The sequence below is a fragment of the Callospermophilus lateralis genome, chromosome 15, assembly GCF_048772815.1.
Source record: "Callospermophilus lateralis isolate mCalLat2 chromosome 15, mCalLat2.hap1, whole genome shotgun sequence".
Classification (NCBI taxonomy): Eukaryota; Metazoa; Chordata; class Mammalia; order Rodentia; family Sciuridae; genus Callospermophilus; species Callospermophilus lateralis.
Window position 1 is genome coordinate 64889442 of NC_135319.1, and position 27135 is coordinate 64916576.

At 45.7% G+C, this 27135-nt stretch overlaps 1 protein-coding gene across 6 annotated transcripts; it reads left to right on the forward strand.

Moving 5' to 3' along the window:
* The first annotated feature begins 699 nt into the window (after positions 1-699).
* Positions 700-24210, forward strand: Zfyve27 (zinc finger FYVE-type containing 27). Of its 6 annotated transcripts, XM_076834371.1 has the most exons (13): positions 700-871; positions 2198-2228; positions 2328-2389; positions 7136-7206; positions 9044-9230; positions 12248-12343; positions 14072-14184; positions 14893-15032; positions 16242-16313; positions 17834-17978; positions 21121-21167; positions 21683-21764; positions 22721-24210. In XM_076834371.1, exons 2-13 carry the CDS (start codon positions 2199-2201, stop codon positions 22783-22785), a joined length of 1110 nt encoding a protein of 369 aa, XP_076690486.1. In that variant the 5' UTR covers positions 700-871; position 2198; the 3' UTR covers positions 22786-24210. The 6 variants fall into 6 exon arrangements, 5 of the variants coding, with proteins under 5 accessions (XP_076690486.1, XP_076690483.1, XP_076690485.1 ...); XR_013088778.1 differs by lacking the exon at positions 22721-24210 and adding an exon at positions 18348-20774 and having other exon boundaries at positions 2198-2389; positions 21683-21713; XM_076834368.1 differs by having other exon boundaries at positions 2198-2389.
* Positions 24211-27135: the final 2925 nt, after the last annotated feature.

Sequence of the window (27135 nt, forward strand, 5' to 3'; positions counted from 1 at the left end):
GGTTAGGAGTGCTGGTTTCAGATAATGCATGAGGTTCAAATCCCAGTTCCCATTTACTTATTTGCCATTGTGTTGAAGAAGTTCTTTGACATGTCTCAGATTCCACCTCTGTAAAATGGCGATAACTCTAAGAGGGTTAGGAGAGGACTAGATAACTCCTCCCCAGAGCTTAGTCCAGTGAGAGGTGGCTAATGAGCCCCCATAAATGAGTGCTGTCATTAATGAAAAACCATCGGAGATTAATTGGGCCACATGGTGCGAGGGGACTGAGCTGGGAAAGGCCCTCTGGGAAAGAACACAGTAGTAACTCAGGAAACATGGAACCGCCTTCTCTGGTAGTCATCAGGCATACAAGAGAAATATTCTGCCTTTCCTGGTTTCACAGTGCCCAGGCACTAGTCAGGTAAGTGCCAAAGTTGGGAGGAAAATGGATGAAGACATAGATTCTTCAGCTGAGCTTCTCCCAACTGTTCTTGCTTTAGTCCTTCAGAGCGAGGCGGGGCAGCAGAGTGCAGGGTGGGCTTCCAGGGTTCCACAAGATTTTGTGAATCCCCGTAGGTCCGGGAAAGGCGCGCAGGTGCACTACTAACTAGGGCGCTCACCGGTGCTCAAGTGGGTGGAGCTAAACAGGAGCGCGGGGCGGGACGGGCGTGCTGACGTCACGAGCCCGCCGCCTCAGATCCCCTTGCGTCCCGGAAGCGGCGGCGGCGGCGGCGGCGGCGGAGGTGTTTGGACCCGCGGCTTCAGAAAGGCCCTAGGAGGAGGCGCGACGTCGGGGCGGGGCGGGCCTGAGGAAACACTCCGGGGCCCAGCGGCCTTCCCGGTGCCCCCTGCCTGGTTCTGCCCCTTCCCTTACTACGCCAGCGTCCGGGTAGGTGAGGTGCCTTCACGCCCAGCCTCGGTGCGTCCGCTAATTGCGGACTTGGACGCCTGGACCCTGCGGGGTCTGCCACCTGCTGGCCCAGCGACCTTGGGCGTGGCCTCTTCCGCTAGGCCTAAGGAGCCCCCATCAGGCCTCTGGCACTGGAGAGTCTAGGCCTCTGCCCGCGCTGACCTGCCTCAGCCTTCCTAGGCTCCTATCTTATGACTCGGCCCACTGGGATTTCAGGCTCTTGGTGGCCCCTTTGTCACCTCCTCTCCTTAGGTCGCAGCGCGTTGCTTGGGACTGGTTTATGTCGCTGCTGGATTGGAGATTGTTCCCCATTTGCTGTTTAGTGCTCTGGATAGGACTTTGAAATTAGGAAAGAGCATGAAGGTTCTTTGTGACTCTTTCAGAAAGGGGATCTGGGAATGGGGCCTTGAAGGTGACCACTGCCCCTAGGGATGGTCCACGAGGTTGATGGGTAGAGGGAGAGGAATGAATGGTTAGAGGATGGGTGCAGGCAGGAGAGAACACAGTCGCGCCAGAGGAAAGTAGTTCATTTACTCGTTTGCAAGCAGTTATTAGGCTTGAATACAGAAACACTGATGAGTGTAGGACAGCCAAAGTTAAGAGGGGAGACTGGCAGGAAAGTAGGGAGTTTTACTTTGAAGTTAAGTGTTTTGTTAGTTATGACCCTATTTATTGCCTCAGATCTGGCTGGGGCTGTCTGCAAAAGCGTCCTGGAGCAAAGGAGTGGCTGTTTAAGCTTCCCCCTGAAGCAGAGTAGGAATTGACCAGGTAAAGAGTGGGCGAAAAATATTCCACGACACTTCTCCTGAGAGCACAGACTGCCTTTCCCCAGAAACCATGTGTGCGAGATCATTATGGGGATTATTTATTCTGAGTATTGAACCCAGGGGTGCTATACCATTGAGTACATTCCCATTCTTTTGAATTTTTATTTTGAGACACGGTTTCACTAAGTTGCTGAGGGTTTAGCTAAGTTGCCTAGGCTGGCCTCAAACTTGCAGTCTCCTGCTTCAGCCTCCTGAGTCACTGAGGTTAGAGGCATGTGCTGCCACTGTGCCCAGCATGGCTTATTTTGATGAATCTGTGGAGAAGAGCATTGAATGGGATTTTGAAGAAGAGGATTTTATATCTTTATAATTCACTTCACCTTGATAAACTTCAGTTTTCTTCTCTGTGAAATGGGTATTTCACCTGTAGCCCACTTAACTTGCCCACTTTTATTATCGGTGTCATGAAATAATGCAAGAAGTGTGTTGGGAACTGGGAGTGCATTACAAATGTTGGGAATAATTATTATGGTTACAGGATGCAGACATCAGAGGGGAGTGGGCCAGAGGTGAGCCCCAGCGTGATGCCCGAGGCCCTCCCAGACGCTCCACCTGCCCCTACCAAGTCCCCAACGTTTGATCTTTTCAACTTGGTTCTGTCCTACAAGAGGCTGGAGATCTACCTGGAACCCCTGAAGGATGCAGGTGATGGTGTTCGATACTTGCTCAGGTACAGACTTTATGGAGTTCTTCTGATCTGCTTAGCCTTCTGCCTCCTTGCCCTGTAGGAGGACTGTGGCTATTTAGGCAGTGGTTGGGCTCTCTTTTCTGCCCTGTTGACGACTGGTTCTGGGTGGACCATTTGGTCTTGAGATCTGTCCAGGCCTACCTTGTGGTAGGCTTCAGCCTAGGAGATAGGCACTGGGAACCATCTAGCTTTTATCCATCTAGCATCTATCAGGATTCTTTGGTACTGGGTAAGCTCCTGTCTCAGGATTGTTAAGACAACCTTGAATATTGGCCTTTTATAGCTTAGAACAGGCTTATTTTTTTTTCTCCTTCTCTTCCAATATTTGCATAATTAACTAGTATATAATTTTGAGCAGAACTTAATTACAAATACTTATGAATAAGCAGGTACCATTTTTGGTAGTTGTTTGAGATTATGGGTCTCAATTTTTTTCCTATTCTGATTTGATTTTCATCCTGTATAATTTTCTTTTTTCCATCCTTAAGCTTACTTTACTTAAGTGAAAGTTCCTTTTTTTTTTGTGTGTGTGTGTGGCATTGGGGATTTAACATAGGGATCCTCTACCACTGAGTTATATCCTTGGCCCTTTTTTGTTTTTGAGATAGGGTCTCAGTAAATTGCTGAGGCTGCCATTGATCTTTCCATCCTCTTGCTTCAGCCTTCCAGTTCACTGGGATTACAGGCATGCACCACTGCACCCAGCATGTGAAAGTGTTTTAAATTACAGGTATATGACATTCCACTCCCTAATTACTTTAGTTTGTATATCTAAATAATAAAGGACATATTCTTTCATTATCAAAATAAATTGTACCTAACACAACAACAAATAATTCCTTGATTTCTTCTTGTACTCAGTTTATATTCAGGTTTCCCTAGAATGACATGAAGAATTGTTTTGGCCAGATTCTCATAAAGACCTTCAACTCTCTAAAGACTGGAAGGAGGCAGGGTGAGTGGAGTTAGGCTGTCTCTAAGCATGCTGTTAAGCCTTCATCTTTGCCTCAGGCTGAAAGTTGTGGGCCATTCGTTATCATTTATGTATTTATTGGAGATAGGATCTTGTTCAGTTGCCCAGGCTGACTTTGAACTGGGTCCCAGCGATCCTCCTGGTGCATTTACTATTAACTCTCTGACCAAGACCCTAAATTTTTCTTATTCACCCCTTTAATTTATGGCAGTATCTCTAGAAATGAGCTAGTCAGTGTTCCAGAGCCTTGTTCTATACTGTAAAGTTATTGTGTTCTTGGTGTAAGAGGTAGCTGGGAGGGGGCATTTTATATGGTCCTGGCACCACCAACTAGCTGAAATGAACTTTGGGCTTCCTCAGTGGAGGAGGTGAAGCCTTCAGAGAGTAGGGCTGTGCTTTCTGCATTATTTATGTGGGTGTATGTGTGTATGTTTTTCCCTTTTGAGGCAAAGCAGAAATGTTAAGATATATCCTGCTCTTCTGTCTTTCCTCTGGTGGTCTGTAGGCTTCTTGGCACACTAACCTGTGAGTGTTTTTCCATTTCATGGAATTAGAAATCTAAGGAAGTAATGGAATTGGTTAGAGCTGGATGGAGGAGGAGCATCAGACTTAATCCCCTCTGTAACCCCCCACCACCCTGCACCCCACATTGTGGTCTTCTTGACCCTGGAAGAAGGAGTACCGGTCTGTGAAAGAGACTGTCAGATTAGTTTTGTGTTTTGATTGTTCTTTTCTTAGTAAAGAGGATTTAATTTTGAAGAGGGATCTAGTCTTGGGCTTTGGCTATTAGGTCTGAAGCCTGGAGCTGCAGTCACTTTTTTAAAAACTCTTTTGGGATCAACAACTTTACTGGGTTGGTCTCCCAGGACCCAAATATTGGTAAAGACATTAGGTGGAAGGGGAGAAGCTTTGAAATGAAATTGACTTTTTATACCTGAAATAGGATTGACTTTAGACTTTGCTTTTGTTTATTTGTTTTGTGATACTAGGGATTGAAACCAGGGGCACTCTACTACTAAGCTATGTACCTAGCTCTTTTTAATTTTTTATTTTGAGGCAGGGCTTCACTAAGTTGCCTAAGGCTAACTTCAAACTTGTGATCCTCCTGTTTTAGCTTCCTGAGTTGCTAGGATTATAGGTGTTTGCCACCTGTGCCTGGCTCCTTATTTTGTTTTTACCTTTGGTGACCACCAGAGGTTCTGAGGCCTGATTAGGGTGGTACAGGTGGACTGTGTTGAATTTCAGAAGAAAGGCAAAGAGCCTTCATTTCATTACCTTACTCATAATTTTTATTAAAATGCAAACCCCCTGTATAAACTCATTAACATCATTTTTTAAAATAATTTTTTAAGTTGTAGATGGTCACAATACCTTTATTTCATTTATTTATTTTTATGTGGTGTTGAGGATTGAACGCAGGGCCTCAAACATGCTAGGCAAGTGCTCTACTGTTGAACCACAACCCCACCCTCCTTAACATCATTTAATAACAGAAATTTTCCAATTAGAGTACAAGAAAATACATTTAGATTCTGAATGCACTTCTTATTGGCAGCTTACCTTTTGTTTTCAATATTTAGTTATAGGTGGACACAATATCTTTATTTTATTTTTTATGTGGTACTGGGGATTGAACCTGGTGCCTCACACATGGTATGCAAGCGATCTACATCTGAGCCACAATCCCAGACCTGGCAGCTTACCTTTTTATTTTTCTATTTGTCTCTACTCTATCAGCTGACCTTGGATAGACTGACACTGATTTTAGAATTTGGGTGTCAGTGGCTTTATTATTAGAGACTAAGGTGCAGCGATAGCTTGTCAGCTGTGTTCTATATCCCTAATCTTCTTTCTACCCTCTTTGACGACTTCCGTGTTGCCACGTGGTGGTGGTGGTGATCGTGATGACAGTGACTGCTGCTGCAATTGTTCCAGTGTGTATTTGTGAGGTGAATTCTGCATCCTAGTTTTTAATATATTAAAATAAAGTCTATATTGTTTTTTTCTCCCTTTGAATTAATATATGTTCAAGATAAACTCTCACTCTGAAACTTATGAATATAGCAGAGGAAAGTCACAAATGGAGTGAAAGAATTCCAGGATTTGTTCTTTCTTGATGTCTGTATTAGGTGAATTCTTTTTTTTTTTTTCTTTTTTTCTGGGTTTTAGGGATTGAACTCAGGGGCACTTGACCACTGAGCTACAACCTCAGCCTTATTTTGTATTTATTTAGAAACAGGGTCTCACTGAGTTGCTTAGTGCCTTGTTTTGCTGAGGCTGGTTTTGAACTTGTGATCCTCTTGCCTCAGCCCCTCAAGCTGCTGGGATTACAGATGTGCACTACTGTGATTGGCTCTAGGGTGAATTCCTATACCATGGTTGTATGAACATTATGAAATTGTAAAAAAATGAATAAAGGAAAGTATTAAAGAAGAATGTTTATCAGCTTTATTCACAGGAGAATATACCCTAACAAAACACAGGTGGAATGGTATTAACTCGGTTTCTTTTTTCTTTCTTTTAGTACTGGGGATTTTATCCGGGGGCCCTCTACCACTAAGCTATATCCTTCTAACGCTCCCCTCACTCTTTTTTTTTGGCATTTCTAGGGACTTGCACATTCTATACAAGTGCTCTACCACTGAACTACATCCTCAGCAATCCCTTCTTTTTTTTTTTTTTTAGTATTTTTTTTAGATGTTGATGAACCTTTATTTTATTTCATTTATTTATATGCGGTGCTGAGAATTGAACCCAATGCCTCACGCATGCTAGGCAAGTGCTCTACCACTGAGCCACAACCCCAGCCCCCCAATTCCTTCTTCTTTTTTTTTTTTTTAAAAAAAATTGAGACTTAGCAGGGTCTTGCCACATTGCTAAGACCAACCTCAAACTTTGGCAATCCTCCTGCCTCAGCCTACTGAGTAGCTGGGATTATAGGCATGTGCCACTATGCTTAGCTTAACTGGGTTTCCTTTTTCATTTTGGTATTGGGGATTGAACTCAGGGGCACTTGACCACTGAGCCACATCCTCAGCCCCATTTTGTATTTTATTTAGAGACAGGGTCTAATTGAGTTGCTTAGTGCCTTGCCATTGCGGAGGCCGGCTTTGAATTTGTGATCCTCCTTTCTCAGCCTCCCGAGCCTTTGGGATTATAGTCATGTGCCACTGTGCCCAGCCCCACCCCTTTTTATTTTAGTTTGAGACAGGGTCTTGCTAAGTTGTTGAGGATCTTACTAAATTGCTGAGGCTGGCTGCCAACTTGCTATCTTCTCCCTTAGTCTCCTGAGTCATTGGAATTACAGGGATATACCATCATGTCCAGTATTAACTGGATTTCTGTTATTATTATTATTTGTAATTGTAGATGGACAGAATGCTTTTATTTTATTTGTTTATTTTTATGTGATCCTAAGGATCAAACCCAGTGCCTCACACATGCTAGTCAAGTGCTCTACCACTGAGCTACAGCCCCAGTCCTAACTGGATTTCTTAACAGATATTTTATACATTCTTTCTTCTGGGAGAAAGTTCTACAGGTATTCTAGTTTTCTCACCCCAGAGCTACTATATGACCTCTTAACTCTTCTCCTAGCCACCTGTTGGAGAGACAGGCCCACTTTCCATTTCTCCTTGGTCTTCTGTGCCCCACGCTGCCACCTCTTCTGGTTTGGATGTCCCATCTGTGCTGCCCAGGCTTTTCTTCTGGCTGGAGGAGCGGCTGTCTGGTGATAAGGACTCTCTGTGTTGTAGGTGGCAGATGCCTTTGTGTTCCTTGCTGACCTGCCTGGGCCTCAACATCTTGTTCCTCACTTTGAATGAGGGTAAGAACTGCTTCCAGGGACCAGTGGTTTTTATGAATAAATGTGGGGGGAGAATACCAAGTTGGAGCTATATGTGAGGGAGTCCCTCTTCTTGCCCCAGGTTTGCTTTCCCTTGTGTCTGCTTGGTGTCAGAACAGAGGCTTCAGAGGGATAATGCAGGCTAAGCCATTGGTGTGACCTTGGGCAAAATTACTTAACCTGACTATTGAGGCCTAATTTTTCTTACCTCCAAAGGGAAGATATAGTAATGTTTTCCTTATACAATATTTGTGAGGGATGAGATAGTCTTTGTGTGATACTTATTAAATCAGTGCCTGAAATGGAATCTATAGCCAGTACATGATTGCTGTTGTCATTAAGGTTATTGTTTCTTTCTTGACTGCTGATGCATTGACCTTTTTCAAATTTTGCTTTCCTAGATGATTTCAGAGGCCATTGGGAGTGTGGCATGGGGTCAGGGTACTATAAAGATGAACTTTACTATACAGATGAAGAAATTTTTTTCCCCCCATATCTGTTATTTTTATCTAGTTCAGCAAGTGAGCTGGTTTGTGGGTGGGTGGTTGGGAATGCCTGCTGGGCAGTCAGTGGTGGTGAGGAGTGGTTGGAGCCTTTAAGAGATGTGTGGACAAGTGGGTAAATGCAGAGGTCTTGGGTGGTGATGTTTCCTGCAGATCTTTTGTTATGATGTTTGCTGTGACCCAGCCCTTTCCCTGGTTGGTTTTGGCAGGTGGTTGCAGTTTAAAGTCAGCTCCTTCAGGAAAATGAGTGAAGGGTCTGGGACAGAATGTTCTGAGGAGCTGGCCCTTTATTTGTGTACTCTTTCTTATATTGAACTGATGTTTCTCAAGTGCCTCTTTTGTTTCCTATGGATATATGAATTCGGTGGGTTGAAAATAAACCTAGTTCATATAAGATCTCCTGTTTCTTAGTGGAACTCTTCTTGGATCAAAAGTTCCCAGGATGTTCGATTTTTTCTGAGTTTATTTCCAAAGTGAATCAGCTTCTATGACATGTTTAACAAGTATTTGTTTATTAAAATTTAAACTTTTTTTTTTTTTTTGAAATGGGATCTTGCTGTATTGCTTAGGCTAGTTTCCAACTCTCTGTCCTCCTACCTCCGCCTCCTAAGTAGCTGGGATTACAGACATGTACCACCACATCTGGCTTAACAAGTATTTACTATGGGTCTGTTGGCTGTCTTAGCTTGTTATTGAGATGTTCTGTCAACATAAAAGAAATTTCTTCTTTGAATTTTATTTCAGCCTCCTTATTTCTCAGTTCACAATCTATAGTGATCTATAGTATCCTAAAAGCCAAAAGTAATGCTTTCAATCTGCACTAGTGGCTCAAAGTCTGGATGTTGGTCATCCGGAGCTCCTAGCAGCCAGACTGCAGGCATGAGATACCTATTGTATGCTAGAAGCATTTTTTGTTTTTGTTTTGTTTTGTGGTGCTGGAAACTGAACTCAGGCGTACTAGGCAAATGCTGTACCACTGAGCTAAGCCCATAACCCAGTAGCATTTTTTAATGTAATAAAAATGAGGCTGATGCTACATTAATGGGCAGATGGACAGCATTCCTTCAAGAGTTTATGTTAGTGGAGGAGACAGTGAATGTACTTGTAGCCTCTTGTGTGGTAATAGGATCCACACGGAAAAGCAAAGCTGGGTAAAGGGAGCTGGAGGGTGTGGGTGAGATAAGGTATCCTATAGGGTGCTCAAGGAAGGCCCCTCTGGCCCCAGGGGAGGTGAGGGATCTAGTCCGTAGGCACTGGGTGGGCAGCCTCCTGGGCCTTGCTTACCTGCATTACCTGCAGTGTTTTTGATTCCTTAGGTGCATGGTACTCGGTGGGTGCCCTGATGATTTCAGTACCTGCCCTGCTGGGCTACCTTCAGGAGGTTTGCCGGGCACGGCTTCCAGAGTCTGAGCTGATGCGGAGGAAGTATCATAGCATAAGGCAGGAAGACCTGCAGAGAGTTCGTCTTTCTCGCCCTGAAGCTGTGGCTGAAGTCAAGAGCTTGTGAGTATGGAAAACAGGCCAGGGAGGTGGGGGAACGAGCTCATTACAAGAATAACATTAGCCACCTAAAGGTGCTTGCTGATGCTTGCTGTTGACAGATGTCGTATTGGGCAAACCACAGGTGTTACTTCATTTAATCTTTCTAGCAGTTCAGGACTGTGGCTCTTATTGTTAGCCTCTATTTGTGGATGCAGAAAAAGATTTAGGTAGCTATGAAGTGTCTGAGGTAGGACAAGACTTCAGATCCAGCTAATTTCACAGCTGTGCACTTTCCTCTAGAGATATGGTCTAAGGCCTCAACTGTGCATGTGCCAGCAGGAGCTGCTGCTTGGGTTCAAATCCTGGCTCTTCCACTTACTGTGTAACTTCAGACAAGTCACTTAGCTTCCCATCTCTTCAAGCTCCTCATTTGTTAAATGGACTGAGGGCAATCTGGGTGCAACATCTGACATCCCACTGATTTCCAGGGTTGATAGGGCTTACTCCTAGGGTGGTTGTGAAACTTTCTCTAGTAGGGGGTCCCAGGAACTGTTCAGTTAGCATCACTGCACTGTGTAGAAATTTCCTAAACATGATAGAGCTGGTACTTTGAGGAAGCATCTTAATACTGTTGAAATATTACTTGTGCCAACTTTGGTTGCAGCTGACCTTTCCCGAGTCCTTTCCTGAGCTGGGTTCTGCAGGTTCTTATATACAGTAGGAGTGAAAAATGGATACCTGGGCCCTGCCCAGCAATATTGAGTTATCTGGAGTGGGGCCCAGGAATCTTTTTTTTTTTTTTTTCTCCTTTAAAAAGCTTTTTTTTTTTTTTTTTTAATTTGAAGTAATTTTAATTAACAAAAGAAGTATGAGAATAATACAGATAGTTCCGGTACACTCTTTATCCAGATAGAAGAGTTATTAACATTTTGACATTTTAGTTTCAACTATCTCTATTTTTTTCCTGAACTACTTGAAAGTAAATTGCAAACATCATGTCTGTTTACCCCAACTTCAGGAAGTATTTCCTAAGAACAAGAACGTTCTCTTATATATTTAATACTTGTAATTAGAATGAAGAAATTATGTGTACACACATACATATATACACATGTGTGTATGTATATGTGTATATGTATATAGGGTGCTGTACCACTGAGCTGCATCCCAGCTCTTATTTTTTGAGTTTGAGACAGGGCTCACTAAGTTGCTGGCCTTGAACTTGTGATCCTTCTGCCTCAGCCTCATGAGTTGCCAGGATTAGAGGGATGGGCCAGGAAATTTAGTTGATAATATTAACATTAGTACTATTATCTACTGTATATCATAATCATATTTTGCCAGTTCTATTAATAAAGGTCTTTATATCAATTTTCCCTGCTCCAGGAGCCATTATAGGTCATATAATACATTAATTTTTTTGTGTGTGGGGTGGGTCTGGGAATTGCAAACCAGGCAAGCACCCTACTGCTGAGCTGCATCCCCAGCCCATACCTTTAATTTTTATGTGTTTTTAGTTATATTTGATATATTTGAATAGTGTAAGCTTATTATTTTGTGGAGGCTCCCTCAGTTTGGGTGTTTGGTTCCTCATGATTAGACTCAGGTTATGCATTTTTGATGGGACTAAGACAGATGATGTTGTCAGAAGTGATGTTGAGTTCATTGTCACTGCTTCCATATAAGGGCCCATAATGTCAGGAAATACTAACTTTGCTCACTTACGGTTTTGCCACTGTAAATTATCATTTTACCTTCCATTGTTTGTACTTTGTGGGGAGATACTGTGAGACCACAAATATCTTGTTCCGTATCAAACAGTCATGCATTGCTTTGAAATGCACAATAGGTCTTTCCTCAATCACTTTATTACTGTGATGGTCACAGGTAGTTTTCTAATTACTTTATATCTACATTTATTAGTGGATATTCTCCTCTGAGAAAGTGCTCTTCTTTCTTATTAGTATGAATTCACAGATTTTCATTTTATTCTGTGGGTTTTAATCTTTTGCTGTTATTATTTACTTTGATCAAATTGTCCTAAATTTGGCAATTTAGGTCATTTTTTTTGAGAAAAGAGAGAGAGAATTATTTAATATTTATTTTTCAGTTTTCGGCAGACACAACATCTTTATTTTATTTTATGTGGTGCTGAGGATCGAACCCAGCACCCCGCACGTGCCAGGCAAGCACGATACCGCTTGAGCCACATCCCCAGCCCCAAGTAGGTCATTTTTGAGCTGGCATTTGTCCCATCGTTTTCTTTCCTTTTTTTTTTTTTTTGTGGTGCTGGGGATTGAACCCAGGGCCTTGTGCATACAAGGCAAGAACTCTACCAGCTGAGCTATAACCCTAGCCCTATTCCCATCATTCTCTAATACTTCCTTACTTTATGGTACAATAGAATTTTCAAATTTATCTTATATCTTTCCATGCCCAAGTCCTAGAAGCAGCTGTTTCTACAAGGGGCCCTTCAGAAATCCAGATCTGAATACAGGATGTGCTTATGGGTTCTGGGGTATATCTATGTCTTTTAAATTTTGAGGCAGAGTCTCGCTAAGTTGCTGAGACTGACCTTGAACTTGCAATCCTCCTACCTCAGCCTCCCAAGTCACTGGGATTAAGACGTGCACCACCATGCCTGACTCTGGGATGCATCCATGTTTAAAACAAAACTCCCTAAGTGAGTTAACGTTCCAGGTGAAGAGGCATGGATCTTCGTCCTGCCATTTATCCTCACAGTTGCAGAGCAGCATTTTTTAGATGAGGGAGCTGCAGCCTGGAAAAGTTAACTGGCTTCCCTGATATCTGCAGCTAACAAGAGCAGGAACCTTCAACTTTCTACCTTGGCAGGGAGTTCCGGAAAGGAGACGAAACATTTTTGAGTGAGTTGCCAGACCATTTTCTCCATGCTTTTAGGACCCATCTGGGTCTTTAAAGAGGTTGGCCACCTCTGGCTAGCTCCCCAGGACTTCTCTCCTGCCTGGTGGCTGGATAGGGCAGGGCTTGCTCACTTACAGAAGTCCCTGTGTCTGCAGCTTGATCCAGCTGGAGGCCTTCCTGACCCGCCTGTGCTGTACCTGCGAAGCTGTCTACCGTGTACTGCACTGGGAGAATCCTGTGGTGTCCTCACAGTGAGTGGCCCTCCTTTCTACCTTCACTACTTGGCATGGATTTGCAGCTGTGTCCAATTTCCTTAAGCAGAGCCAGTTGCCTTGAGTGTCGCTCCTGTGTCAGGGAAGAACTCCCTAGTACCCTGTGTGTCCATCTGTTTTTTGTTTAGATGCTTTTTTTTCTTTTTAAATGTGTGATAAAAATATTTTAATAGATAAACAAGTAGATGAATAATAGACAAATAAGTCACCATTTAATCTTCCATCCTGAAATTGCAATTGATATTGTGTTTGGCTTATCTTTTAGAGTTGGTCATGTGCCATATACATTATAGATGTAGAGCTTCATAGTATATGAGGTTTCTTTTTTTTTTTTTTAATACCTTTATTTTATTTATTTTTTTATGTGGTGCTGAGGATCGAACCCAGCGCCTCGCACATGCTAGGCGAGTGCACTACTGCTGAGCCACAACCCCAGCCCCTATGAGGTTTCTTTCTCACTCTTTTTTTTTAAAAAACTAATGACATCATAAGTGGTTTTCTTTGTTGCTGCAAAGCCTTTGGAATTATTTGTAATCCCAGATTAATATAGATTATGAACCTGTTATAATCTGCCAGACAATACTATTATGATTAGTCAGCTTCTGTTTTTCATTACTAACTCTTAACATGAGTATTTTTGTGGATTTAGCTTTAATCTTTTGAAATTTTTTTCTTAGAATAAATTTAAGGATGAAACTACTACTTGACTAGATATTTTTGAGGCTGTTTATATATGAATATGAATAATATTCTAACTAATATTTATCTAGTCTTCACCTTGTGCCAGGCACTGTGCTCAGTAGTTTCTGTGTATTATCTCATTCTCTGGTAATCCTATGAGGTAGTTTTTTTTTTTTTTTTTTTTTTTTTTTTGTGGTGCTGGGAATTGAACCCAGGGCCTGTGCATGTGAGGCAAGCACGCTACCAACTGAGCTATATCCTCAGCCCCAGAGGTACTGTTTTGATCCCCCTTTTATACATGAAGGAAGTAATGTTCAGAGAACCAAGGGATTTGTCACAATAAGAAGGAGCAGAACTAGATTGATTTGCCAGTTTGTCTCTAGACTTCAGAGTTGAGACCCTGAGAGTGATAACAGTTGAACCAGTTCATGTGCTGCCAGCCTCTGATGCTGCCACAGCCTTACCAATGTCAGTTGTTAGCAACCAGTGACTTGTTGGTACTTTTTAAAAAAATATATTATATTTTTATTTGTAGATGGACCCAATACCTTTATTTATTTTTATGTGGTGCTGAGGATTGAACCCAGTGCCTCACATGTGCTAGGCAAGCGCTCTACCACTGAGCCACAACCCCAGCCTATTTGTTGGTACTTCTTTCTGTTTTTCCTCCTCATTATTTTACATCTTTTCCCTTTTTTTGCGGGGGGTGGGCAGTACTAGGTATTAAGCCCAGGGTGCTTAACCACTGAGCTCCATTCCCAGCCCTTTTTATTTTTTGAGACAGGATCTTGCTAAGTTGCTGAGATTGGTATCAACCTTGTGATTCTCCTGCCTCAGACTCATGAGTTGCTGGGATTACAAGTGTGTGCTGCTGGGCCATCTCCACTTGTTTGATTAGCAGATCTTGCCACTTTATTAACCATGCCCAGAGCTATTTCTCACTTGAACCTATATATGATTGTGCTCCAAACCTGTTTTCTTCTGATCTTGTGAATTTTGATCTTATGGTTCCTGTCTGTCATCCAGGTTCTACGGGGCTCTTCTAGGCACAGTTTGCATGCTGTATCTGCTGCCACTCTGCTGGGTTCTCACCCTTTTAAACAGCACACTGTTTCTGGGAAATGTGGAATTCTTCCGAGGTAAGTCTTAAGGAGCCTGATAGCTGAGGTCCAGGCCAGGTCTGAAGGCCAGGGTAGGTGGGCTTCCTGGCTCATTTGTGTTTATAGCTAATCTTGTGTTTGCTCTGCCTTCCACAAGGGAGCAGCATCACACTAGGGTTCTCTCTTGGAGGGCCATTTCCTGAATCTTAGGTATTAGTGAGGCTGATGTCTCTCCAGGGGACACTACCACCAGAAGGTCCCCTCTCCTTTCCCCAGGCAGATTGAATCACTGCTTACTGATATAGTGGCTTCTGGGAGATAAGGGAGGGATACATTTCTAAAGATGCCACCGTCTCCCTGGCTGCAGTCATCTAGAGTTGCCACCACATCTCTTGTGTGATCCTAGAGTTTGTTGTCTGGCGTTTGAAGTGTGGAAGCAGTCTGGAGGGGCCCAGTGCTTGGGCATTTGCCATATTTGTTTTCCTCCCTGTCATCAGGTGATTAATTACAGAAGTCATAATTTATGGAGCACTTACTGCATTGAATCTCTAGCAGTCTTGGGTAGGTGATGGTATCTCTGTTTGTTCATGAGGCTTAGGTTAGGTAACTTGGCTCAGGTGACTCTTTCCTGTAGCAAGGGTGGGGTGCTGGAGAAAGAGGCCAGCCAGTTGCAGAAGTGGGACCCCCGGAGTGCCACTCATTCTGTCTTATGTCTGCCTCTCACCCTCTTCACCTTGCCTTGGGTAGTGGTATCTGAGTACAGGGCACTTCTGCAGCAGCGAATGAACCCGAAGCAGGAAGAACATGCCTTTGAGAATCTGCCACCACCAGATGCTGGCGGGAAGCCTGCTCTGCTAGACAGCACACCTGCCCCCACACCCACAGAGGTGAGTGTCCCCAACCATCAGCAAAATCCTGCTGTGTGTGGGTGATGGGTCTTCTTCCTACCAGCATGTTCATGTTGCACAGCTCTTGGACTGGCCTCTCTTGTAATTCCTGCTGCTTCCCAGGCCTGATCTCCAAAGTGCTTAATAACTTAATAAGTATAATAGAAATAGCTGCCCTGTGACACAGCCACATCAGTGTTTATAGCAGCACAATTCACAATAGCTAAATTGTGGAGCCAACCTAGATGCTCTTCAGTAAATGAGTGGATTAAAAAATATGACATATATACACAATGGAAGATTTCTCAGCAATAAAAGAGAGTAAAATCATGGCATTTGCAGGTAAATGGATGGCATTGGTGAAGATAATGCTAAGTGAAGTTAGCCAATCCCAAAAACACAAATGCTGAATGTTTTCTCTGATATGAGGAGGCTGACTCATAGTGGGATGGGGTGGGTAGCATGGGAGGAATAGACGAACTCTAGATAGGGCAGAGGGGTGGAGGGGAAGGGAGGGGGCAGGGGATTAGCAAGGATGTTGGAATGTGATGGACATCATTATCCAAAGTACATGTATGAAGACACAAATTGGTGTGAACTTACTTTATATACAACCAGAGATATGAAATATTGTGCTTTATATGTGTAATAAGAATTGTAATGCATTCTGCTGTCACTTATTTTTAAAAAATCAATTAAAAAATTAAAAAATAAAATAAATAAACCTTGAAATTAAAAAAAAAAAAAAAGAAGAAGAAGAAGAAGAAGAAATAGCTGCCCTGTGCTTTACTGAGTACTGACTTTGTGTCAGATACTGTTCTCAGGGCCTCATAGATGTTGATCCCATTGAGTTTAGGTTCTGTCTGAGAATGAGATTATTCTCAGTGGCACAAGAGAAGACTGAGGCACAGAATGGCTCCCAAGGCCCTGGGGCTAGTAAGGGGTGCACCAAATCTAATTAAGTGCTGGTTTTAGAGTCTTGCTGTCAGCCATTGTGGGGCCAGCCCTGGTCTTATTCCCTTTGCCCTGGCCCCGTGGGGTTGGAAGTTCCTGTCTTTTCTGCAACTTCTTTCTTTCTTGGAGTTGTGTCATTTCCTCTGGCACAGAGACAAGTGTTTTGAGAACCTGGTTGCTGGCTTGGGAGGGGCTGTCTTCTTTGGGGAACAGGGCTGTCATCCTTCTCCTCTGTCACGGAGTTTCTTTTCCTAGGATCTCACTCCCGGCAGTGTGGAGGAAGCTGAGGAGGCTGAGCCAGATGAGGAGTTCAAAGATGCCATTGAGGTGAGTGCCCTTTCCCAGCACCCTCTGCTGACCAGGCCAAATTTGGATGGCCCTCGTGCTGTGGGATTTAAAAAATTCTCTTAACATCCAAATGAGAAGCCAAAATTTGTTCAGAGCTAGATGGAACTGTGCAGTTGAAAGGTGTCAGCAACCCCTGTTGTCTGTCCTGTCATCTGTTCTGGGTGCTCAGGGCAGAAATGGCTCTGAAAGTCTGTAGGATACACCCTGCTGGGGAGTCGATAACTTCTTACCATTATTGAACACTATGAACTTGGTGCCCCTGATATAGGGAAGGCAGATTGGGAGGAGGCCAGTGCCCTGAGTCTTTGCTCTTTTGCAGAGAAACTTTCATAAGATATCCTTTTGGGAAGTTGGGAAAAGTGTTTGCATGGCCAAGTGCTAGGTTAGGGGAAGTTCAGCAGTCTTGATCTTAGAATAGTGCTTTAAAGTGGTAGTTTGAAGAAGTGTTTTATTTGGCTTGCAAACTTTAAAGTAGTTTCTTGAGCCATGTTTAAAAATGGGGATTGTTTTTTCCCCATAGTATTGGGGATTGAACCCAGGCCCTGCACATTGCTAGCATGTGCTCTGCCACTGCAGCAGTCAGCACAGCTAAGGTACCACTGTCTACTTTGGAGAAGTCACATGCTGCAGTTACACATAGTCCCCAACATTTCCTGTTGTCTCTGGTCACTGAAGCCTAGTAGTGGTTACTAATCATTGTCACATTTTCACTATTGTTTTTCTTAAGAGTAGAAAATCTTTCTTTTCATATTTCTTTGTAAAGTGAGAAATTGAGATGGAAGCAATGGGTGTCCTGTGAATTTTCACCTGGTCTGTGACTCACACCTGACTCGATTCACTGTTACATTAGCCCAGTCCCTGTGGGCATTTGCATTTTTGATGCTACAGAATTTCTCTAAGTCTTGATATACGACATGACTGTGGGGAGGATGGAGATATTATAGTGGGGACTTGAAAGCATTTTTGTTAATTGACCCGCAGTAAGAAACACATTTGCATCTTGATGCAGTTCAAGTTTATTATCTGTAAGATATGTAAAACTTGAGTGAAGCCAGAGTTTCCTGAAGACATCTTAAGGGATATTTTCCTTCCTACCCTGTTCTGTTCTATTCCAATAATGACCAACTTGACTTTCTCCAAGCTTCTTCTATGCTGGGCTTCTTTCAGGGTTGGGCATCCATTAATCTCATGCAGTGGGTGGTGCTCAGAATTTGAGTTTCCTTTTTTCTGGAGGACCCCTTCCCAGCACTTTCTTTCTACTACTCTCTCTCTGTCTTTCTGTTTTCTCTCCTTCTCCCCTGCACCTTGGGAGGCAGGAGACCCACTTGGTGGTGCTGGTAAGTAGGAGTGTTGGTGATGTGGGCAGGGGCTGGGTGGGGGAGGATGACTGAGCCAGCTCTGCCACACTTCGTGGGGTCTGCTGTGCCTGGTTGCTTCTGCATGCCGGTCTTGGTTCCTTGACAAGAGTTGAACAGGACTGAAACAAGCTGTTCCCACAGGAGGATGATGAGGGCACCCCATGCCCTGCAGAGGATGAGCTGGTCTTACAGGACAACGGGTTCCTGAGTAAGAATGAGGTGCTGCGCAGCAAGGTGTCACGGCTCACGGAGCGGCTCCGCAAGCGCTACCCCACCAACAACTTTGGTATGGTGTAGGAAGAGAATGGGAATGGGAGTGGGGAGGCTGGAGGAACTTATGGGACTGTGTGTGTGTGTGTTGGCGGCGGGGGCGGTGCATACCTTGGCCCCAGAGACAGAATCTTGAAATTGTGTGGGTTCTGATTTGTGAAAAGAGCAAGGAGTAAAGGTGTGTCTCTGTTAGGAAATTAGCAGATGTCCAGAGATATGAAAAATTGTGCTCTATATGTGTAATAAGAATTGTAATGCATTCCACTGTCATTTATTAAAAAAAATCAATTAAAAAATTAAAAAAAATATTAGCAGATGTCCATTGGGGCTATCGAAAGAGTGATAGTGAGTTTCTTCTTGTCCTTCCCTCCTTATTGAACATTAGCTTGCTGGAAGAGATCTCAGTTTGGGAACTGCCTTGCTAGTCTGCAGAGAGCTGTAATCCTGAGGCAGCAGATCCTCAGGATGCAGTCCAGCATTCTGGCCAAGCACAGAATGGAGCCTCAATGCCTGCTACAAATCATAGTTCAGCTGAGTGTTCTTTAGCAAATTATTTCCTGTCCCTGGGTCTCAGTTTTCCCTTCTATAATAGGGGATAAGAGTTCTCACCTGGTAGGGTTGTTTTGGTTCTCACATGTGAGAGTACGTATAAGTGCTTACACAGTATCTGTTCATGGGAAGTGCTTAGTAAGTGGGTACCATTAATATGGGAGGCCCTGACCTGTTCTGTAGGTTCCTGGGAGTCTGTCTTGGTCTGAAAAGGTCAAATTTGTAGTTTGGCCAGCCTTTATTTTACTGGGTGAGTCAGGGAAGGCAGCTTGGAGAGGGATGGACTGGACTGTTAGTACAAGTTGGAAGCCTGACTTGGGTTTAGAACTCTGGGAGCAGAGCCAGACAGAGCCATGGTGGAAGTCTGGAGTAGCTAGTGACCTGAGAGCTGTCATTGTGCCTGTACTGTTCTGGTGTTCAGTGAGTTCTAGTTCTGTGCCCTAGGAAAGTCCCTGGGGTTTTCTTGAGGAATTTGACTCAGGGCCTCCAGGGACCTGCCTTCTGCCTCTACAGCCAAGCATAGCTGTTGTTCTCTCAGGATCAGAGGTCCTGGACCTGCTTTTTCCTTCTGCTGTGTGAATGTCTCCCGGCATTCAAGATCCCTTCTTTTACTTGTGCTGAGACTTCTGTAGAGCACTCTGTGAGCTTGGTGCACTTGTACGTATGTGATCCCTGTGCTCATGGAAGATGTGATGTGCAGGCACTTCTTATGGACCCAGAAGCAGCCAGATTCCAGAGGTCATAAGTAATACTACTTAAGGGTTATTACTCCTGGTCCAGTAAATAATCTGTTTATATCTGTGCATTTCAAGTAAAGCACTTAGGTGTTCCCATTTTGCAGATGAATAACCTGAGGTAAAAAGAGTGATTTTTCCAGGGGCTGGGGTTGTGGCTCGGTGGTAGAGCTCTCGCCTGGCATGCACGAGACACTGGGTTCGATCCTCAGCACCACATAAATGTAAAATAAAGATATTGTGTCCACCTAAAACTTAAAAATAAATATTTAAAAAATGATTTTCCAAAGACTTTAGTTAATAAATGGTAGAGCTGGATCCCTAGTCCAGGTCAAATCATTCTGCTCCTGCAGTTTTTCTTATCATCCTTCCTCTATGATTTTTCTATGTCTTGGTATCTGAAGTCTCTTGTTTTATGTCCTGTTTTTGGTTTGAATATTCCCTCCAGGATGGGCAAAGGCTTTTTTTTAGGTTCCCTCAAGGATGGCACAAGCAGACATACTTCTTTTCCCAGGCCCCTCCTTGCTCCTCTTTCTCTGAGACATTTCCCTCCCCTGAAATGTCCTTGATCTCTTTGCTGTGAGGACAGGTGTAGTAGCTCTGCTTCTGAGATGTCTGCTCCTGGGTCTGGGTCCCTTGGTCCAGGTGAGGTGAGCTGCTCTGGGACTGTCTTTGTTTGTCTGGGCTGCTGTCACACAGTGCACTACACTGGGTGGAAGAAGTGGATTTCCCACTATTCTGAAGGCTGCCGTCAGATCAAGGTACCAGCATGATCAGGTTCTAGTGATGGCCTGTTTCCTGGTTTAGAAAAGGCACCTGCTTGCTGTTGTCTCCCATGATAGGATGGACAAGGCAGTTCCCTGGGGCCTCTGTGAAAGGCCTTACTTTGTAGTACTATCGTTTGGGGATTAGGATTCAATACGTGGACTTTGTGGGGACCATGGCAGGTGCTATTTCATCTGGCTGTTGGTACATGAGGCCAGTGCATGGGAGGAATGAGGACCAGTTGCCTAGCAATGTCTGCTCTGGCCTCCAAGTGGGAGGGTGCTTGTGGGGAGGTCTCTTCTGTCCTGGAAGCTGAATGACCCTGTCAGGCTGTGTAGCCTTAGGCTCACCTGCTCTCACTGTCTCCATGCTATCGTCACCTGGTGAGTCAGTGTGGGTGAGTCCAGGCCTTTGCTGAGAACAGGGGCAGAAAGAGTGGGCAGGCATTGGGAGGAACAAGGTTGCCCGCCTCCTGTTGCCTGGCTGAGCTGTTGTCAGTTTCCAGATCCCTCCCTGGCCCTAGGCCTGTGTGTTGTTAGAGGGCTGTTTCCCTGGACTCTGTGGCTGCTACTGGCACTGACTCTCCATCCAGTTCAGAGGAATTCTTGGACATGAGCCACAGTGTCAGTCTTTGAGGCTCTCCTTTTCCCCTTCCAAAGGTCTTGCCCTTGCCAAGGGGAGTAGAGGCAGACTGGCTGCCTTCCTCTGATTCTTAGTATAGGAGCCAGAGTCTTGGAGAAGTCAGTTTCCTACACCACCAGCAGGCATGGCTCTGTTCTTTTCTCTCCTTTCCCTGCCTAGGGCTGGGAGCAAACCAAGAGCACACGTGTGAGCCTCAAGCACCTTGGCCTAAGTCTTCCTGGCTTTACTTAGTCTTCCTTTCCTTGAACCCAGGGGGCATTTACTTCAAGCACCTGGGCCTTAGTCCTTCCTGGCTCTAGCTAGTCCTCTGTTCCTTGATTCTGGGAAATCTCCTTTAATAAGAGCTGTAGGTGATCCTGTCTGGGCAGAGTCAGGAACCACATGGGCGTCCCATTTAGAAGAGCCAGGGGCAGGTGAGTTGAGAGGTCTGAGCTGGGTCAAGGCTGAATTGCTGCCTCTGTTTCTCAGGGAACTGTACAGGCTGCTCTGCCACCTTCTCGGTGCTGAAGAAGAGGGTAAGTCTGTTTGTGGGTGTGTTTGCCTGGGCCAGTATGCTTGTGACTGTGGGTTGTAGGGGAGTTGAGGGAAGTCATTGAAGAAGTCTGACTGTAAGTCTTGTGGGTCCTGGTGCCATTGTTTGCCAAAGCGTGCATGTCTGGCCTGCCCCTCTGCCCAGGCCTTCACTACCCTGACTATGAGGTATTTGTCTACTGTCACTTGTTGTTCTGTCTGGGCACCTTCTTGGTCCCAGTTCTTTTTTTTTTTTATTTATTTACTTATTTATTTTTTTATTTTTATTTTTTTAGTTGTAGTTGAACACATTACCTTTATTTTACTTTTCTATGTTGCTGAGGATCAAACCCAGGGCCTCGCATGTGCTAGGTGGGCACTCCACCGCTGAGCCACAACCCCAGCCCCTCAGTCCCAGTTCTTTGGGTGTGATTGTCCAGTGGAAAGGAGGGAGTTGTTGGGGGCTCCAGGTACTGGGGCTGGAGCTCCATATGACATTGACTTTGTTTTTTGTCTGCAGCGGAGCTGCAGTAACTGTGGGAATAGCTTCTGCTCTCGGTGCTGCTCCTTCAAGGTACCCAAGTCCTTCATGGGGGCCACAGGTGAGCAGAACAGGCTATGGGTTAGGGTGGTGGTTGGGGGTGGGCTGCTTCCTGCCCCTCAGGGGGAGGCTGAATTGTGGGAAAGGAGTGAGGAATCCTAGTCCAAGGTCTATAGTCTTATCTCCTCCATCCTGCTTAATGAACAAAAACTGGAAACCATTTGTTACATGCAAAGAATAGGTAAAACAGACCTGGAGATTATGAAGCTCTAACAGAATGAGCTCCTGTGACTGCTGCCTGGGGTGAGCAGGCAGAGCGTTCGCCACATCCCCAGGCTCCCCACTGCCTTCCCAGAGGAAGCCCATGCTGGACTTTATTCTTATTACCTCAATAATGTTTTTAACAGAATTTTTAAAAATTAGTTTTTTCTTTTATAAAATCTATACATGCTTTTAAATAAAACAAATATACAGATAAGCCCTGCCTGTCACCAGCATGGGTATAGGATGAGTGTGTGCGTGTGTTCTTAAGAATGTGGTCATGTCTTCCTTCCCACCTTTGTGAGGTGTTAGTGTCAAACCAAATTTTTTTTTTTTTTGATCTGTGATCTCATAAGTAACACATGCTTATTAACTAGAAAATTTGGAAATTACTATCCAGAAGAAGGAAAAGAAAAATAATCCTGTAATCTTACCACTCAGAGATAACTGCTATTAAAATATTTTGGGAAGTTCTCTGGTATTTATTTTAAAAACATTTTAAAAGGTGTTCTGTTGCCAAAAGAATTGCTAATGGGTAGGACACCTGAAAGAGGCGTACTTTTGGCATTGTCACCCAGTGTCCCTGTTCTCCTGGAATGAGGCATATCAGAGGGCATTCTAGTGAGCTGGGTGAGGAAGGGCAGGTGCTGGGCGGTGGGTGGTCTGTGGGGGTTTGGGGAGGTTTGGTCCTAGTACCTGGGGCCATGAACCAAAGGGCTCAAAGGAGTGTCTCACCAAGTTCTTCTTTCTTTTTAGCTCCTGAAGCCCAGAGAGAGACTGTGTTTGTGTGTGCCTCGTGTAACCAGACATTGAGCAAGTGAGAAGAAGCCAGGCTTTGACCCGACTGGCAGTAGTCCTGGGCCAGCAGTAGACCCCTACTCTCCCCACCCCTGGCCCCCTGTGGTGTGTGCCAGGCAAATGTGGCCTGAATGCTAAGTAGGCTTCCCCTTCCTTCCCCGCTGTCTCCATTTGGGGCTGGTGATGCTGCACTAAAACCCCAAGGGGAGAGGAGCCCCTGGGGCCTGGCTGTTTGCTCTGCTCTGCCCTGGACTGAGTGGATTCAGGACTAGGCAGTGTCCACCAGAGGGTAGCAGTGAGCTAGGCTTGGTGTCAACTGGGCTCTAGTGGTCAGGGCCAGTCTGGTCAGGCCTGGGGATTCAAGGAGACCTGAGGTGGGGAAAAGAGGCTTTCCTTATGGGGTATTGGGCCAGTTCCTAGCCTCAGCCTGTAGAAGAGCATGGAAGTGCCACACCCCAGCTCTACTGTTTGAATGTCCCTCTTTCAGTTATCAGGATCTGATCATTTCCCCACCAGAAGTAGCCAGGGCTAATGAGACCAGGAAGATTCTAGAAAGAGTTAAAGTTCCTAGGTTCCCCCCAAGGGAATGTGTATGGGTGTTACTGCTGACTGAGTCTTTCAGCATCAAGTGGAACACAGCCTGGGGAACCCACCTTGTTAGGACCTTGACTTGTGAAATCTCAGTCCACACGCTCTGGTGCCTCTGCTCCGCTAGGCAGTTACAGGACACTCACAACCACCCTTGCTCCTCCTGCCCTGAGTCTAGGGTAACCCTCCTCCAACCTTCCTTCCTTCCTCTGCCCCTTGTTCCATGGAATGTGAGGCCAGGTGAGTGGGACAGAGGTCCTGAAACCCTTGACCTTTGGGGTCCTAGGAAGTGTAGGATCTTGCCAGGCTGGATCCTAGATTCCAAGGCTGTTTTCCTTCAGTTACGGCATAAGACCACTGGGGTCCTCATCCTCTTTCCAACAATTTCACGTTCCCTCCTGGACTCAGGGGCACCTTTGTCTCTCCCTTACCTGTGAGCTGGCTCAGGCCCTCTCCCTTTGCCCTAGAGCTGCCCTCCTTTTTGAAGTATTTATTTATTTATTTCATGGTTCCTGGGAACATTGAGTATAAGGAATGAGATGAAGAGCATGAGGGGCTTCTCCTGCCTTGTCTTCTTTCCTGGGGTCATGGATTGCCTGGGACCCAGAACCCCAGAGGTGGAGATGCTTCTGTTTTTTAAGCAAGTGAGGGGACAGGCAACCTGTCCTAGGCCAGTACCCTCTCCAGTGCCAAGCACTGGCAGCCAGTGAGGCACCAGGTTCTTGGGGACCAGGCAGGCCTTGGTGTCCCCTCTCTGTCCCATTAGGAGATGAGGGTTATGTTCTCTGTGCTTATTTACACTGGAAAAGAGTGGAAAGGATCTCTGTGTGGAGAATCACCAATAAAAGGCCTCAAGCTTCTTGTGTCTTCAGCCTGTCCTTGCGTTGCTGCTCTCCCTGGGGCTGGAGGACCTGATCTCCCTGCACTGCCTGTATTTGCAAACCTGCCCTGGGCCTGTGGATCAGCTTTGCGGGGTGCTCTGGAACACCCTTAGTGACAGAGATGTGGGAGCTGCACCCTCGTTGCCTGGTCTGAGTGTGAGCTGAGGCTGAGAGGAGGAAAGCTGTGCTCTAATGGGGAGGGCTCAGCACGTGTCAGTGGGATTGACTTGGGCTCCATCTTGTGACTAGACTGAGGGCCCAGGCCCAGGCCCAGGGTTAGGCTTGGGACCAGAACTTGTTGAATGTTAAACAATGATGCTTTAGAATGGAAAGATTTTAGTTAATCCCTCTGAGAAAGCCAAAAAGGGTCAGCAGGCTGGGAGGCTGGGAGTAGCAGGAAAGAGGATTCGTGTCAGGTGGGACTGCAGGCCAGCTCAAGAGTTGGGGCTGGCTGGGTACTCACTAGGTGCTAGGCCCTGGGCGAGCGCTTCACAAATGTTGTCTTACTTGGTGCTCATTACAAGCCTTTGACAAAGGCACTGTTCTCCCAGAGCAGGAGCAGAGTTCAGCAGCAGCAGCAGGTGGGTACCTACTGTGGCCTGCTCCACACTTGGCCCTCTTAACCATGTCCTTTACCATGGACTGGAGCAGTGTGAGAACGAGTTGCCCCCAGTCTGTGCTGCTTTCCTCAACTGTAACATGGTCACCATGGTGACACCGACCTTGTTGGACTGCTGTGTGGGTTAAATGAGAGTCCAGAGGAGGCGAGGAGGCGAGGAGCCCTGCCCCTGACATCCAGTACCCACTGCATAGGTGCTCACTTGGCGTTGCCATCGACAACCTCTGGGGAGAGAGCGAGCACTGCCCGCATGCTCTGCAACAGCGATTTTTTTTTTTAAGTTTCAAGCCAGAGAATAATTTTTAGATTATTTTTCAGAGAAAATATCAGGAGAACATGAGTGTAGTTTGAAAAAGTAGTGCCAATATCATTTTATTTTTGGAAAATGAAAACAGAACCTGTTGTTGGTGGCATGCTGCCTGCTGCAGGAGGAACTCGGAGGTTGTGCTCCCAGGCATGGGTTCCAGAGGTGGGAAAGGGAAAGCCGGGGCCACCTCCTGGGCTCCTCGAGGTGCATGCGACAGCAGGCCAGGGGTGTTCTCTTGCAGGAGAACAAAGCCACAGAGAGGTTTGCAGGATTATGTGGGTGCTATTGCTAGTCAGGGTCAGTGTGTGGAGAGGACCACACATGGATAACTTTAAAGAATTGGATGCCTGCTTCAAAAGACACCTCCCAGTTTGTTCTTAGGCACCTGGTGGGAGGGGACAGGCAGCAGGTTCTGCCGCAGCCCTGGCACCTGCTTGGGCAGACCTGGAACCCCAACCCACAGCCTGGCCTGGCTTCGGGGCTCCGCCAGGCCTTTTGTGGTTTGGTCATGGTGTTGAGCGGCTCTGGTGAGCCCTGGCAGACCTAGAACCGGGAGTGGTTTCTGGGATCATCAGGATCTGTGGCCTCCGGGGCTGAAGCCAAGGTGAAGCTCTGTCTCCATCTCTCCATGGGACCTTCAAGGTACCCTTTTAGAGATGCCTGACCTCTCCACACATCTGTCCTCAGCTGGTGGCCACAGGATGATAGTGGTACCTGCAGTCAGAGTGTTAATGCCAGAGTACCTGCTGAGTACAGTAGTTCACTTCAGCCCCTGACAGTCCCTGCAACCCCGGGTGTTCTTAACTGGGGAGAAAATGGGAGCATGGGGAGGTGAGTAACCTGCAGGAAGCGAACTGGGCTGCAGGTGCTGGTGGGGCCGATTAAGAGAACTGGATGAACACAGCACTCTGGGCACTCGCCCTCCCCTCTCTCCTGCTCCCTCCCGGCTAACTCCAGGGCTAGCCTCTGAGCCATCAGAAGGGGCCTGCCCGCTGAACACTAGCAGCAGGGAGGTGGGCTCAGCCTCCAGCAGAACAGAGGCAGCCTTGTGGCAGAGCCCCCTCCCCCAGCTCCTGCCACCCCACCTTCTGTCTTCACCCAGAGCAGCACATTCCATTCTCTGGCACAGCTGGGGGCTGGGGATTCCGGGCTCCCCTGGCTGCTTGCTTGCTTCAAGGACCCAGCAGAGCCTGCAGTCTGGGCTGGGATGCTGGGTCCCAGCCACATACATTCCAACACCAACTACCCCCACGTGAGATTTCCTAAGGAGTGAACTTTAGCCAGGATTACAGCCGACTAAACAGTTGTGGGATATAAGCTTCCTTTGTGGGGAGTTGAGTCTGGATGTTGGCAGGGGTTAGAAGAGAGGAGGTGGGGTAGGCTGACTGGGAATCTGGAGAAAAGCCACTGGCTCCTCTGCTTGTCAGGGCCCTTGGAGTGGGATTGGAACAGGGCTCCCAGAAATCTTCTTGTGAGGCAGATTGGTGGGAGCATGGCTGCCTGCACCCCTTGTCTTGTCCTTGGTTTTGCCTCTGCATACAGTAGTGTGTTAAGAATGTGGTAAAATTATAGCACCAACATGTATGCTGTGTGACTGCCAACAAGTTCTTAGCCTCTCTGAGCTACAGCCACTATCATTAAATTTCACTATCCTGAAGAGCTGTTGGGAGGCTTAAATTAGAATATTAAGTGATTTTTTGGGGGGAAGTACTGGGGATTGAACCCAGAGACATTTTATTACTGAGCTATGTCCCCAGCCTTTTAAAAATATTTTTATTCTTAAGACAGGTGTACATCACCATGCCTGGCTGTGAAAATGTTTTGAGTAGTGCCTGCTACCCATCATGGCTTTGATATTTATGAATTACTAGTATTAGATGTTTTCTTCTCCGTATTGGCTGATACACCACCTGGGGATGCAGTTCTGAAACAAACCTCAAATGTATGTTCTGTAATTCTGGCTTTAGTTAAGATGCAT

Bases quoted from the DNA above. Each gene is read 5' to 3' on its own strand.
- Zfyve27 (XM_076834368.1), top strand. From the start codon at position 2,199: ATGCAGACATCAGAGGGGAGTGGGCCAGAGGTGAGCCCCAGCGTGATG. The intron at 16,314-17,833 runs GTGAGTGCCCTT...CTGTTCCCACAG, and splicing joins AGTTCAAAGATGCCATTGAG to GAGGATGATGAGGGCACCCC. The intron at 17,979-21,120 runs GTATGGTGTAGG...TCTGTTTCTCAG, and splicing joins CTACCCCACCAACAACTTTG to GGAACTGTACAGGCTGCTCT.